Below are 16,457 nucleotides of genomic sequence, written 5' to 3' on the forward strand. Positions count from 1 at the left end.
ATGCAATGCGCCAAGCGGAGACAAAACCAATCGACTTTCGATAAATTTAGGATTGTTTGGGGCCCCAAAAAGAACAGAAAAAACTTGGTTCTGGCCTTCTGCTATCAAGTATCGTTTTTTCCATATAACGATTCCCCACCCTAATATATATATATATATATATATATATATATATATATATATATATATATATATATATATATATATATATATATATATATATATTTATATATATATATATATATATATATATATATATATATATATATATATATATATATATATATATATATATATATATATATATATATATATATATATATATATATATATATATATATATATATATATATATATATATATATATATATATATATATATATATATATATATATATATATATATATATATATATATATATATATATATATATATATATATATATATATATATACACTACCCGTCATAAGTTTGGAATCGCTTCACTGAGTATTGCAACACCCAGTTTGAATATTGCAACATCCCGAAAAGTTTAGCATCACTCAAAATGGCCAGATTTATGTAACTCTATCTTTTGATTCTGGAAACCTAAATAGTTGTGGTCTTCAGCAAAGTTGTTAAGGAGGTCAAGGGCTTGTAATTGGTGGACAGTATAGTGTGGAATTCAGCCGCTACGTAGCGCTAGTGTGCATGTAACTTTGAGCGTTTCGAATTCGTTTAGTTCAATAATCCCATTATTTAGAGAGTTGAGATTTTCAGCAAAGTTACTCAAAAGATCAAAAGTTTTTGGTTGGTTAACAGTTTAGTTCGGAATTTTTCTTCAATGTGCTGCTAGTGTGCATAAATTTTTTAGTGTTTTTAACTTACTTTATCTCAAACTCTGTTTAGACCAGACTTCCTGAAATCTCGCTCGCACAAAGAAGAGACAGTGTGCTTTGCGCTGCAAGTCTCGTTTCTCATTTGGTCGCTTCGTGCTGTGTGCAGCGTGCGAGCGAGAAAACTTACCATTCGTACGAGCCATGTCTCGTCACATGGGAATTTTTTGCGACGTACACGAAGATACCTCGTCTCTCAACTTAACGAGTGCGGTGCATGGGCGACGCGTACTTGAGACAGCTTGCGTGCAAAATCTCGTGAGCTCGTCTCGCGAGCTTGCCTCGCATGTTGCTTTGCGCTAATGGTGCGAAAAGGGAATTGATTTTGCGCAGAAGGATACAGGCACGGGCTCGGGTCGGGCTCGGGTTTGAAAATTTTTGAAAGTGTCGGGTACGGGTCGTGCTTGGTGAAAAAAGGTCGAGTTTGGGTATGAAAACCCGAAACCCGACTATAAAATCTATGAAATCTGGGGTTCGGGTCGGGTTCGGGTTTCACAATTTCGGGTTCGGGTCGGGTTCCGGTTTCATGGAAATAAAACTTTTGGGTTCGGGTTTGAACGAAAAAAAAGCTTCGGGTTCGGGTCGGGCTCGGGTTACGACCGAAAAAAAATCGGGTTTGGGTCGGGTACGGGTTTGAAAAACATCAAACCCGACCATCTCTTGTTAGTAGAAGTCCTGGATGTGAAACGGCTCGCTGGGAGTCGGTGGATTGGTACAATAGTAGCGAATGTGATGTTGTATAAAAGTAGTGACAATAAAAAAGAGCAAACTTTCTGTTCTGTCTAGTAATTGTTTTTTTTTTTAATCTAATGTTACGTCAAATAATTTTATCAGGAAAATGAATAACACTTATAGCTATTATAAATACTTCATGCTTAAGCAATATGTATGTATTTGTCGACTCTCAATGTTTTTTAGGATATGATATGTCCCCCTTTATTCGAAGATATGCCAAATATTTGAACGAAAAGGCACTCTCTTATCGAACTGTCGCATTTGATTTTTGTAAGCTGAAACGAGGAAAAGAAGAAGGATCTCTTCGAGTTATGAATGCTGACAAATTGTTGAAAACATTGCCGGTTCTCCAAGCACAGCTGGACTCGTTGCTTGAGTTTGATTGCACGGCTAATGATTTAACAAATGGTATTTATTTTATGGGTTTTGTTCAATATAAATTAAATAATGAATCTGATATTTATTTCAACAGGTGTTATCAATATGTGTTTTATGTTATTGTTTAGGGATTTGATACGGTTGTTTGCCTGTTACAATGACGGAATTATTAATTTACTCGAAAAGTATTTTGATATGAATAAAAAGCAGTGTCGAGACGCATTGGACTTGTACAAAAAATTTCTCACTCGCATGGATCGTGTTGGAGAGTTTCTTAAGGTGGCAGAGGTTGGTGTCTGGCTATGGTTTGTTTATAGATTGTATATTATGACGGTATATTTTGTAGAACGTTGGCATCGATAAAGGAGATCTACCAGATTTGACTAAAGCCCCAAGTTCTCTGCTGGATGCTTTAGAACAGCATTTAGCAACGCTGGAAGGCAAGAAAGGTTCTGCTGCAAATACACCAACCCAAACAGCTAAGTGAGTAGTTTCTCTAACAAAAAATGTATTATACCAGCCATCGAAAATATTTTATACCAGTCTTTATTTTGCTATTTTAAATATATTTTCGCTATTATTTCATGATCAGAGGACGAATTGTAACCATAGAAAATTAGCCAATGCGAACCAAATTGTATACAAATTTTGTTTCAGTTACTGGTTGCATCTCAAGAAATGATGTTTTGCCGTAAAATGGTTGGTTGCACTTGGATATGAAAACTCCGCTCCAATATAACAATCACGAAACCATTTTGAAGCTAAGGCTCTTTTAATGTTTGGTTCATATAGTAAATTATGGATATGACGCTAAGCACGATGTTCCGAGTTAACTTTACCAAAAAGTTTCTGTTAAAGAAGTTTAGGTACTAGTATGGTGAAAATTTGCCTGTGATAAAAAGTGTTACCGAGAGACCTATTCCCGATTCCACCTAAAATGAGGGGACAAAAATTAGCCCCGTGAAGTGAGATTGACAGTGAAGTGCAAATGAGAATAGGATAAGTGAAATGAGATTTCCAGCTAAAAATAAATTCCAAGTCCCAGAAAGTCGATTTTTTTCGGAAAACTTTTTTGAGATAACATCAGATCTTGACGTTCTGTGTATTTGAAGGACATTTGGCATCTAAGCCAATTTATTTTTCATCAACCGTCATATCCATCTTTGCTATGTACTTTTTGCAATGAGTTTTCGTTGGGGATAAGAAAATTTATCTGTTTCTCATTCTCCTTGTTAATGAAAAATAAATTCAATACATTTTATCATTATATTACAAATCAATCGATCGAGATTTATCCCATCTTTGTGAAATCATTTCGCCGTTCAAAATGAAGTAATAGTTCAAATCGTGAAGTAATTCCATGCGGAATGTCACTTTTTCCGTCTTCACTTCAGTGATATGACACTAATAATAACCCAGATTTCACAGTAGATGTCACTTCGCGACATTTTTCTCACTTACGTGAGTCCTATAATAGGGTTGCATTCACTTCACTTCGATTTCACCGTGAAGTGACTCTCGTAATATGCAACCGAAAATTTTAAAAGGAACTTTAGTGCAGGCAAACTGACTGTTTTCAGAATAACCATGAATATTATATGTGTTATTCCAAAACACGCAATCACATATTTATCATCTTCAGATGATGTTTGAATTTTTAAATATTCGAAATACATATGCCCATCTGTTTTCTGTTGAATGATCTCAGCCCTGTCGTACAAGTGCAATTTGGTAATGCAGTTGACTTTATTATTGTCATTGTTTCGGTTAGGATGAAAATGGGTCTTGGAGGTACTACCTAAAACATCTATTGGACATAGAATTTGCAACCAAATTATTTTTATTATTTAACAATTAACAATTACGAGGCAAACGTTGCGATCCTACGAATACAACTCGTAAAAAACTGAAATAAAAGTTTTGATCAATCTGGTTTTTTGCATAATTTGCTTAGAAAAGCGTGGACGTTATGAATTGGAAGAAAATGAAATGAAATGGTGAATTTCTGGTTTTAAATCGTAACTGGTCTTAGTTTTTAGTGTCTTTTCAGTATGTTTTTCAGAGCGTCAGGCATTAATCATTTTATTATCTTTACTTTCTCTTTTTCATTTCGTTTAAAATAATTTGTTAACAATTTCAACCCTTTATGTTGAACCTATGTTAAAATAAAAAAACACGTACCTCTGCACCATCGACATGTTTGATCATCTACGATTTATTGTTCCAAACCGCAACCACATATTTATAAACGGCATTGACACCTGCACACACACCCGTACCGCTGTCTCCTTCCCTTTCTGTCTATTTCTATATCTCCATATACTGCATACTATCACTGCAACTAAAAATAGCAATCAAAAGAACGTAAAGAGTGGAGTGACAGCCCTATCTTCTACTAGTTCTTCTTTTGGAACCGCTGCCGCTTCTACGAAATTCGATAATCCATCGAATGGCGCTATTGATGAGAGTCTCAAAGCTCAAGCTCTAGCGGAAGAGGAAGCAGTAATGAACCAGTATAAGGTAAGTTGCTGTTGAACTAAATATATTATTATTTTCAAAGTCGAAACATTTAAACCTTGAGATTGAAAAAGCGGTATTTTTGAGGATTTACTGCAAATTGTTATTGTTATTTTCTGATACATTATCGTCAAAGCCTACGTTTTCGTTGCATTTATTGTTGTAGTCAGCTACAGTAGCTTTCATTCAATATATAAAATGGTATTACGGTTATCGTTTTGCAAGCGTCACAAATAGATGTCTTGGGGTTTTGTTCATTTTTTTTAACAAAACTTTGAAGTCTAAATGAAACAAATTTTGTCATTTTTGTTCCTATCTAGTGCTTGTAAAATGGTTCAAAGAGGTCAACGTATTCCTGATAACAATATTTGCTATATTTGAAGAACCTCAGTGTGCAGTGTACACTGAATTCGCCCTGGAATGATTGAGACCTGAAACGAGCGTGGACTTTTATTTTCGACAGGAAGACACATGGCTTCTCTACAGACATTTCAGCCATTCAGACCCAAGCTTTATCTTACAAAGACACGTATATGTTTAAGGAGGTGAAATTTTTGAGGAATTGTATCTCAAAATCTTTAATCTTTAGTAAAATGTATCTGTAGATTTCTAAAATTTATGTTTTTACATGTAAATCAATCAACCGTACGGGTCACATAAGTTAGACACTGTCGTGTGTAGAATAGCATTGCTCTCGGTTAGTCTAAAATTTCAAATAACTTTTCAGAAACTATATCGCAATGAAAATCGTACACGTTTGTACTGATCGCCAGTTTTTGCCTGAATCTGATAAGTTGCCCAAAGGCCATAGAGCTTTTGAATCGTTTGTTCTTCAAGGCTGCACCACTGGAAGTGAAAGAATGATATAGCTGAATTTAGCTTTATCACAGTTCTCCTGCACCTTGATCATTTCCTTCATGTAACCATTGCTTACACTATAACTATTTGCAGCTAAAACAATGTTAGTCGTCAAATTATTTATGGAAAAATGTACCTACAAAAATATTGGAATTAAATACGATGTTTAACATCGCGTGATAGTTGTAAAATTTTGAATTACTTGATAATGAATTTCAGAAAAGCTTATAAATATTGCAGACCACTTCTAAAAATGAGAAACAATTCTCTGATAATGTTTTTTTACCTTGGAAATGGTTGAGAAACTTGACCCAACAAACAATTTTGTTGATTAACAGCTTACACAGTGCAACTGACTTTTGTTCTGCCTTGGTTTCTATGTATAATTTAAAAAGGGGAAGGATTATGTGAAGACAAATTGTTATTGTATCTTTGAGCATCTCTTACATTCTTGATATTACAATGAACAGATTTCAATTAAGTTAATTTAACGTCGAGATAAACCTATTTTAGTATTGTAGGGGAATTTGAGCAAAATCGACATGTTGCTGACATTTTAAGTAGATCAGACACATACCCATCGATTTCTAAGACTTTTTTTACTCAATATAAGATATAATTTAACTACCACTTTCAGATATTAGCGCATTACCATTATTGCTCCACATACGCGATATTATTTTGCATTGTAAAATATACTAAAACCACAGACTATCAGACGTAACGCTGGAACCTAGCTCCATCGTCACAAAAAAAAAGATCATTTCGAATAAAAATCATCGCACGATAACTCTGTCTGGGGCGCTGTCATGCAATCTCATACATATTTTGTAGTTCCCAATTTGACACAAGAACGTACGCTAGCGGTGATGTTGGAATATGAGACGCAGCGCGAACATAGCAGCTGATGGTGCTAGTATTACTTTCGTAAAGTACTGGTTTCATCCAAACGATGGTTTCATGGAAAATTTGTTTGAAGTGTTATATCTGTGCTCAAACCATGCCGAAACCGGTTCCGTAGAATCACCGTTTTGAGCTCAGTTTTTGTCCGATTTAAGATCTGTTTTTTTTTTAAAATGGGTAAGGGGCCATCCACATTCCACGTGGACACCTTTGGGGGGAGGGGGGGGGGGGTTATGTGTTATGTCCATGGTCCATACAAAATTTTTAGAATTTACAGGGGTAGTTGTCCACGGAGGGAGAGAGGGGGGGGGGTTCAGAATCGTTAAAAATCTGTCTACGTGGAATGTGGATGGCCCCTAAGAAGATGCTAATATGTGGACAAATTCTTAGAATTTTAATATTTGGTCTTAAAACAAAATGGCGTCGAAAAAACATCGAAAATTTCCGGTTTCTCAAAAATTAAATGGCGCCATTCTTGCCCTCGAAGTTTAAATAAGTTCAAACTCGGGGAAATTTATTTTCGCATCAAACTTCATCAAAAAATCATGCATAGAAGCCAAGGCAAAAAAATTGTTGCACTGTGTTATCAAGCTGCTATTAGGCAGATTTCGACTGAAAAATACGACGAGGTATACAGCCCTAGATTTGTATGAAATGGTGACGTGTCCCACGTGTAATTACTGTAATTACAGACACAATAAATTCGTTTGCTTAGTGATTTACGTATTCTAATTCTCAACCTCCCCTTTATTTTTTTTTAAATATCTTTATTTACACTCAACAAAACTTCATTTCAACTTGGTGATGTTGTGCCTGTAGTGTTTTTTTTTTGTGCAAACAACATCTAAAAATTAGAACGAAGTTTAAAAAGATTTATTTTTGTTTTTTGTTAGTTGTTGGTTGTACAACGAAGACAGCTAATATAAGTATATTATTTTATTTGTGAAGTTTAAAATAAAAAAATATCTAACAATGTTGAAATGTGAAAAAAAGACTCTGAATAGATCTTAGTAAATGGACATGAATCATAAGCACTTGCCGGCTCTCACTCTTCTATAATTTTATATTTTTAGGAACTTACCCGTTCGATATTATGTCGGTCACGATTAATGAAAATAACGTATAACCGTTGCAAAAATGTTTAATTTTTGTTGAGTAATTTATGTTTTTTTCGGTCATCATATTCATGAGATAAATTTTCAATCACCATCAGTAGCAGCATTGCAGTTTTGATTGCACGCGAATAGAAGTCGTGCCCGCTGCAATGATAGACGACGAGAAACTGGTGGTGCTCTGCTCTACATATCGTCAGTTGAATTCAATACTGGCACAACTCAATATTCATAGTTTCAAGAAATACGCGTTTGAAAATTTGCGTCCAAATTTTCTTTCTCATTTTCGTGAAAAATTCAAATTTAAAGACTCTGGAATTATTGTGAATTATGAAATGGGTCTTTGTGAGATGAAACTTTGTAGTATTTGGCATCGTTTGCTATCAATAACTCAAAATTGCAAAATATTGAGTTGTGCCAGTATTAAATTCAACTGACGATATACTCTACGGTACTGTTACTTTTACCAGCATGTTTTCTTTCAAGACATCATTTATAATTCGCTCTAACAACAGGTTTAGAAATTGTTCAAGAACAGGGGTTGTCTCAAACTTTTCGAAAAACCTTCACCTTCGAGACATCAAATTAGTCTAGGTTAATGGAAGCAAACATAAATCGACCTGGTGGGACGGGAAGACTCTGTGAAATTTTTGGATATTGATACAGAGAATATCACGGAATGGTTGGTGTCTATTCATGTCGTCTGTGCTAGTAATTGGTTCATTGTTCGCGTGATGATGATTTTAGCGTATTACAAAAAATGTTTAACATTTTATCCAACATATCCAACAATATATTGGTTATTGTTTTCCATCAATTCAATTTGCCAGTTTCGTTTCCAATTTTGCAGAATGCATACCAATATAGAAAATTAAGACGTACTCCCATGTTAAAAACATTTGAATGTATTTGGAATCAACTTAGAATGTTTGAAATCGTTTTGACCTTGCGAAATGGACCTTGCGATTTGGTTATAGTCTGCAAATGCATAACGAAGCAGACATTGGATACTTTTAAACTCAAAAGACAAATCGTTTGAAATGATTGGTTGTATCGAAATGAGAACATCCTTGCCTTTTAGTTTTCGTACATCACCCCGATTCTGGTAATTCCCATATTGGATAGTATTCGGTAATTTTCAGCTGATATTCAGAAACAGGAAGTCGTCTACTTGGATTTCACAATGGCATGTGTAGGATTTTTATACACGTATTGAGTGGTATTCAGTCATTTTTGGTTGTTTGCCAGAAACCGGAAGTCACCATTTTGGATTTCAAAATGGCGTCTGTGGTCGATTTTTGGCTTCCGTGCATCAACATGATTATGGAAACATCCATATTTTGTAGCATTTTGTCACTGGCTGTTACCAGAAACGGAAGGACATAATCTTGGATTTCAAAATGACACGTGGAGTCGATTTCTGGCTTCTGAGCATCATTCTGGTTCCGGAAATATCCATATTGGGTGTCATTCGGTCACTTTCGGCTGTTTTCCAGCCCTCGGCCTTTAAAGTAAGTGTGTCAAACCATCATAGAAACATTCCTTGCCTCCAATAACTTTCTTCCAGAAAAGGGAGGGCTGTCGAACTATCATAAACATATTTCTCGCTACCAGAACCTCCCCATGCCAAATTTCGTTTCATTTGTTTCAGCGGTTCTCAACCTGGGCTACGCGTACCCCTGGGGGTACTCGAAAGCCTTCAGGGGGTACGCGAAAGAAAAATCAGTAATGGCGGACAAAGTAATTTTTCTTTATAATACTTTATTTTCTATTCAATCTTGTTCCTAAAACATGACTGTAGCAATCAAACAAACCATTGCTCAATTTGAAACCTGAACTAGACTACCACAACATGATCTACCACTATCTCTCTCTCATTCTGAGAAAATTCCAAGCCAGGGGGTACAATCGATATGCAAAATATCGCCAAGGGGTACGCGGAAAAAGAAAGGTTGAGAACCGCTGATTTGTTTGATAAAATCTCGAGTAGTGAAAGGAAACTTATCGATAATTATCGATAAAATTCAGACATCGATATTATCGCCTGTTTCTCGCATTAGTGGTTATTATCGATATTATAAGAGTGGGCAAGTCAAATTTCACCTACCCTATCCTAGGGGTTGTTTTCGCCGTTTCCTTTGCTGTATTCAGTGCTTTTATACGACAGGATTAAGAATCGTTGAGGGTGGTGTGAAGGCTCCCAGAAAAAAAAAAAACAAAAATTGAATTCCATTATCTTCTATGAACGACTTGAGTACTACAATTGTATGTATGCTGTACTACAGCATTGTATGAGTACACAATTAGTATGAGTACTACAATTGTATGAGTACTACAATTCCTGGTATGCTGTTTTTTTGGTCTACGATTACGGGCGACCATCCGGAAAAATAATTGGCGTTCTAGACTCAGATCGACTTGAACTGTCCTACAGTACGGTCGCATTTTACCAACAGCTCGAGGCTAAGTCTTAGACTACCGAGAGATATTAAAATTTTGTTTTTCGCTTTCAACAGGCAATCTTTTTAAAAGACTACCTGTTGAAACGCAAAGTAATAAATTTGTTTTTAACGTTAACGAGTGTTTAGTGAGTAAATTTGGTTTGAGATATTTCTACTTAAATTCTATAGTGAAGTGAAAGTGTAGTGAAGTTTTCCAGTTATGCCTGGAAAAAAATAAAAAAGCTCGCTTTGATGCGGCTTCAAGGAAACGTGAGGCATCTCCTCCAAGTGACACTGAAATTTCGACTAACAGGTATGATATTCTTTTTTCCGTTGGGGATCAAGAATTTCAAACTTCTCATATTGAGCATAAATCGGTTATGAAGAAGGTTAAAGTTCCACCTAATGTGGTATTTGTAGCAAATTTCAAAGCATTTCGATCAGAACATTCATCATTTCTGTCGGATGTGAAAGTTAATTTTCAAATTGGCCGCCAAGGCGAAATTCGTATTTTGGCCGAATCTTTTGATGGCCATAAACATCTTTTACAGTATTTGACTGAAAAGATGTATAAATTTTATTTTTTTGATGCCAAAAACGAGAGACCGTTTAAGGCTGTTTTGAAAGGTCTTTCAAATGATCAAACTATTGATGAAATTAAAGATTGTTTGTCAGAATCACTTGGTTTTCCCTCAACCAAGTAATTTTGATGAAACGAAAGGCAAATGCCAAAATTAATCAAACTGGAATACACCAGGAAAATTACTTAGTACATTTTGATCGTACCAAAGTACATAATTTGAAATGTTTGGAAAAAGCACGTGTTTTATTGAACGTGCGAATAAAGTGGGAAAATTTCAAGAGACATGGAGGAATCCCTAATCTTACGCAATGTCGGAATTGTCAAGCCTATGGTCATGGAACTCGAAACTGCCATATGGCAGCAAAATGTATGATTTGTGGTGACACTAATCACACGAAAGATATCTGCCCCGTGAAAGAGACCACTAATAGTTTCAAATGTGTAAATTGTGGGGGAAATAACAAATCTGATTTCTTTAATTGTCCTGTAAGGTCAAAAATTATTGCTTCCAGACAACGTAGGAATTCTAAACAACCTGTTGTCAATGTGGGTATACAAAAGACTTTCAATACTGTTCAGGCATCACCAGCACTTTCATTAGCAGGTGTGTCTGTAGGTAATAATTTAAATTCAGATAACAAATTTCAGACAAATAATCCTGTTCAGACATATGCCAGTGTCCTTTCAGGTAATATTTCAAATTCAAACAGTAACAAACCATTCGTGTTTGGTGCTGAAAAGTCAGCCAGTATTGATTTAGGTAGTCCAACTCCCGAGAAGATTGAATACCTACAACAATCCATGCTGCAGTTAATGTCCGTTTTGTTGAACTGTAACTCGATGTACGAGGCAGTTCAAGAAGGTATTAAATTTACAACTAATATTGTTATGAAATTGAAATTCAGCAATGATTTTAAATAATGCTGTAAAGTTTCTGAATTGGAATGCTCGCTCTTTAAAAGAGAAAGAGGATGAATTTTTCAATTTGTTAACAGTCCACTATGTGCATATTGCAGTTGTGACTGAAACGCTTTTAAAGCCAAATATTAAACTAAAAAAGAACCCAAATTATATGGTTCATAGGTTTGATAGAATTGATGTTGCCGGTGGTGGAGTTGCAATAGTTATCCACCGTCGAAAAAAACATCGTGTTTTACCCCATCTTGAAACAAAAGTTATCGAGAATTGAAATTGAAACAAGTATTGGCATTTTATTTATAGCCGCAGTGTATTTGCCTTTTCGATGCACTAGTGAGCGAAAAAATTATTTCAAGGGAGATTTGCAAAAACTCACAAGAAATAAATCTAAATTTTTAATCATCGGTGATTTTAATGCGAAACATCGGTCTTGGAATAATGCTCAAAGCAATTCAAATGGAAAAATATTGTTTAATGATTGCTCGGCTGGATTTTATTCAGTTTTATTTCCAAATGGTCCTACATGTTATTCTTCTATTAGGAATCCATCTACAATTGATTTGGTACTAACAAATCAAAGTCATTCATGCAGTGATTTATTAACTCATGCTGACCCTGATTCTGATCATCTTCCCATAACATTTTCTATTTCCCATGAACCTATTTTAAATCCCACTAAATCTGTGTTAAATTATCACAAGACTAATTGGGATAGATATCGTTCTACGATCGAAGAAAATTTGAATGATGATGTTAGTTTACAAAATAGTGCTGACGTTGACAGAGCATTAGATAATTTTAGCAGCTTAATACTCAATGCCCGGAATTTATCAGTTCCTAAGGCTCGAGCGAAATTTAATGCACCAATTATTGACAGTGAACTTCAACTTCTTATACGTTCGAAGAACATACGGAGACGTCAATACCAAAGATCTCGTGATCCTGCTTTGAAAATTATTTTCAAGAATTACAAAAGGAAATTAAACATAGATTCACTCTTTTGCGAAATGGGAATTTCATGAGAGAAGTTGAACAACTAAAACCTTCTCCAAAACCTTTCTGGAAGTTTTCGAAGGTTCTTAAGAAACCTTCGAAGCCCATTCCAGTCCTTGAAAATGGTGATTGCATTTTTCTAACGAATGAAAAAAAAATCTCAAAAACTTGCTCAACAGTTTGATAGTGTTCATAACTCCAATTTGAACGTAGTAAGTCCTTTTGAAAATAAAGTAAACCAAAAGTATGATCAGATCACCACTCAAGAAGTTCTTTCTGAAGAGGTATTGGAAACAAACTTGAATGAGGTGCGAACTATTCTCAAAAAATTCAAAAACATGAAAGCACCAGGAGATGATGTGATTTTCTATATCCTCATCAAAAGACTTCCCGAAAACTCTTCAAATTTCTTGGTAAAAAATTTTAACAGAGGCTTTGCACTAGCACATTTTCCTACGAAATGGAGAAATTCCAAAATCACTCCAATTTTAAAACCCGAAAAGAATCCAGCTGAGGCATCAAGTTATCGACCAATTAGTTTACTTTCCTCTATTAGCAAACTTTTTGAAAGAATAATTCTTAATAAAATGATAACACATATTAATGAGAACTCAATTTTTGCAAATGAGCAGTTTGGTTTTCGCCATGGGCATTCCACTACTCATCAGTTACTTAGAGTAACAAATATGATTCGAACTAATAAATCTGAGGGCTATTCGACTGGAGCTGCTCTTCTAGATATAGAAAAGGCATTCGACAGTGTTTTGCATTAAGGTTTAATAGCTAAAATGTCAAATTTCAGTTTTCCGCTTTACCTCACAAAAATGATACTAAGTTATTTAACTGACCGCACTCTTCAGGTTAGCTATCTCAATGGTAAATCTAATAGATTGCCTGTTAGAGCTGGTGTGCCTCAGGGGAGTATCTTGGGCCCAATCTTATATAACATTTTTACTTCTGATCTTCCTGATTTACCACCAGGTTGTGAGAAATCTCTGTTTTGTAACGATACAAGCATTTCCGCAAAAGGAAAAAGCCTTCGTGTAATATGCAGTCGGCTACAAAAAAGTTTAGATATATTTTCTTCATACTTGCAGAAATGGAAGATTTCTCCTAATGCTTCAAAAAAAAAAAAACAGGTAATTATTTTTCCTCATAAGCCAAAAGTTTTATTTCTCAAACCCTCCCATAACCACGTTATTAAGATGAACGGTGTGGTCTTAAATTGGTCTGATCATGTTAAATACTAAGGGCTTATTTATGATAAGAAACTTACTTTCAAGGAGCACATTGAAAATATCCAGTCAAAGTGCAATAAGTATATCAAATGTTTATATCCTCTTATCAACAGGAATTCTAGACTTTGTCTCAAGGATAAACTGTTAATTTACAAACAAATTTTTAGGCCAGCAATGTTATATGCAGTACTCATCTGGACAACTTGTTGTGCAACCAGGAAGAAGACACTTCAAAGGATTCAGATCTTAATCTGCTGACCTCGCATTCCTGGTAGTGTCTCCATGTGGCGATGGTTCGATGGTCGAAGTCTGTCCATGTGGCGATGGTTCGGTGGTCGAAGTCTGCACCTTTGCTGATGAAAGCAGAACAGGTGCCGGTCACGTTAACGGGTTGTTGCCAATCGACATACTTCCAGCCGGGCTTTGGTTGCTTCTGCTGACGCTGCTGCACGTGGTGCGTTGAGGTGCGAAGTTAGTTGCGTTGTTAACTTTTCCATCCCTTGAAAAGATTAGTCCCGAATCTCCATAAGATTTGTCTTTGGCTGTAGAGATGAAAACCGGAGGAAACCGGGCCTCTTCGCAGGTGGTTGTGACTATAGTTGTTTTACGATTGGATGTTTTGCATAAACGTTTCGCTAAAATTGTTAATATTGATAAAACCAGAATGAAACCTCCGAATGATAGCTTTTGGAAGGTTTCCTGATGTAATTTTAGTTGTTGGACGTGGTTGAGATTCGTAATGTGCATTAGGTTTAATTTGTGCACGTCAACTTCTTTCTGTATAGAGGTTTCTCGGAAGGTTATTCCGAACATTGGGATTAAGGTCAACTTATGTTCGCTCATAGTCTCCTCGGCCTTATACAGCGTGCCGTTAATGACCAGAGAGCACCTTTCGAAAGTCACCATAACAGTTCCAGTGATACTTCTCGTGCTTAGGCTGCATTCGTCTGAAATTATATTGATCGGCTCTATTGCATTTTTGATAATTACCGTGTGACTGTTTATCTGTCGGACTTCTGCTCTGCCTTCGATCTCCTTATAATCGCAGGCTGCTTCGGTGCCTTGAAGTGCATTAGCAATGCATTGATCGTCGTTGATGTCCAGGAGGTCTTTTCTCGTACACACCCTGTACTGCTCTACTATCTGACACTCTTTTTCTAAAACGTAAGTTGTATTTTTACCAACTATTGCTATTTTGAATTTTGTTGTTTTCTGGTATATCTTCAAATAGTACATAATTGAATTTGCCTTCGAGAAATTTTGGAATTTGGATAGCAAAAATTATGTGAGTTCCATTGTGTAATGTGTGTACTTCTAAGTATTCAAAAACTTGGTCTAGGTTTGTTATTACTATCTCTTGCTCTTCTAGAAGTTTAAGTATAAAAAAAGTTTCGTTTCCTGACAACATGGCTGTTGGTAATATCCCTAGTTTTGACATTTGGACATTTTCGAATATTTCTCTTGTTTGTCTTTCTAATGTATCGATGCTAAATAACAATTTATGAAATAATTGTCTGAACAATAAATTACTGTCGTTCGAAAGATGGTTTTTGAGAGCAGAGATTTCTTTCATGACTAGTATTTGCTGAGCATTTACGTGCTCTATTACTGCATTAATTTTTGTCTGAAAGTCGTTGTTAATGCGTATTTGTCTTTCGTTGTTACGTACCAGTTCGTTAGTTTTAGTTTCGTGTTCGTTCAAGGTTTTGTAGATGTCTTGTAAGTCGTCGTTATCCATGTTACCTGAGAGTAGTTTTATGAATGAGCCGAGTGGGTTAAACAGTCCGCGTCGATGTCGTCTAATGGGTTGTAATTTGCTAAAGGATTCCAATAATCCATTCATTCTTATTTGCAGGATTTCTTGGAATTCTCCAGCTTTGTCGCTGTATTCGAGAGATTTCAAAGTGTATTTCAGATTATCTATGCAACTTTGAAATGTCTCTAGTTTGATGACGTGTAAGTGTAAATGATGATTTTGGATAATTTTTGCCTCGCGTTCCTGGAATGCCACTATCCCTGGATGTCTTGTCAAGTCAGTCAGAACCACCTCGGTCCGAGTGGTTTGTACTAGTCCGATGAGTAGGAGGATGAAGTTGAACATCTATAATGAGAAAAGATAAAGTGTGATTATGGATGGACATTCAGGCTTTTTGCTTTCTTCTAATTTTCGATTTGTGGATCTTTCTTCTGGCGTTATCCTGGAAGGTCTTCCTGTAGTCGTGGACTACTTTATAAGGTTTGAACTTTGCTTTGGTTTTACTTTTGATTCCTTGCCGTGCCACATACACAGTCTCGTCGGGTTGCAAGCATGGTTCAACCTCTCGGTTTTTGTTGTGCCACTGAAGGTCCTTCGATTGTTTTTTCTGTAGCGCCAGCATTGCTTCGTCGTAAACCTTTCGGCTATTTTCTGAAATTTTCGCAGCATCCAGTGGTCGATCTTCCCCGTCCCTTAGTCCGTAGAACACCTCTCTTGGCTTTAGTCCTGTGCTAGAATGAATCGTGTTATTATAATAGCCTACGCTTAATCGGAAAGTTTCTTTTTGGGATAACTCTTCGTGCTTTTCACGTACGCAGCGATAGATTTCGCTTATTGTCGAATGGAACCTTTCAACAATACCGTTAACTTCACTTTTATTAGAAGGTGTGTAATAAACTTCGACACCAGAATCGTGAAGCATGCCTCGAACTTCTACCGATTTCATCGCTGGTTCATTATCGGTCACGATGAGTTTAGGGAGCCCAAAAGTGGAAATAAGTTTAGTAAATCCAGAGCGAATGTCGGGTATTGATCTGGACTTGATAGCGATCAAGATACCGTATTTCGAAAGTTTATCTACTGCTGATAAAAAGATATTAGGTTGGCATATGAAGATGTCAACATGTACAATGTCTAGAGGTTGTTTCGG

At 35.9% G+C, this 16,457-nt stretch overlaps 1 protein-coding gene across 9 annotated transcripts in view; it reads left to right on the plus strand.

The window, feature by feature from the left end:
* Positions 1–16,457, plus strand: part of LOC129720821 (phosphatidylinositol-binding clathrin assembly protein LAP) — a 79,300-nt gene that overhangs the window by 22,190 nt on the left and 40,653 nt on the right. For 7 of the 9 annotated variants that reach the window (XM_055672619.1, XM_055672624.1, XM_055672623.1 and 4 more), the window contains 4 exons: positions 1,794–2,018; positions 2,083–2,276; positions 2,335–2,471; positions 4,340–4,508. In XM_055672619.1, the coding sequence (XP_055528594.1) occupies positions 1,794–2,018; positions 2,083–2,276; positions 2,335–2,471; positions 4,340–4,508 (725 nt within the window). The remainder of the gene's footprint in view (positions 1–1,793; positions 2,019–2,082; positions 2,277–2,334; positions 2,472–4,339; positions 4,509–16,457) is intronic. The other 2 variants (XM_055672621.1, XM_055672628.1) reach the window with 1 other exon arrangement.

Source organism: Wyeomyia smithii, chromosome 2, assembly GCF_029784165.1.
Source record: "Wyeomyia smithii strain HCP4-BCI-WySm-NY-G18 chromosome 2, ASM2978416v1, whole genome shotgun sequence".
Taxonomy (NCBI): domain Eukaryota; kingdom Metazoa; phylum Arthropoda; class Insecta; order Diptera; family Culicidae; genus Wyeomyia; species Wyeomyia smithii.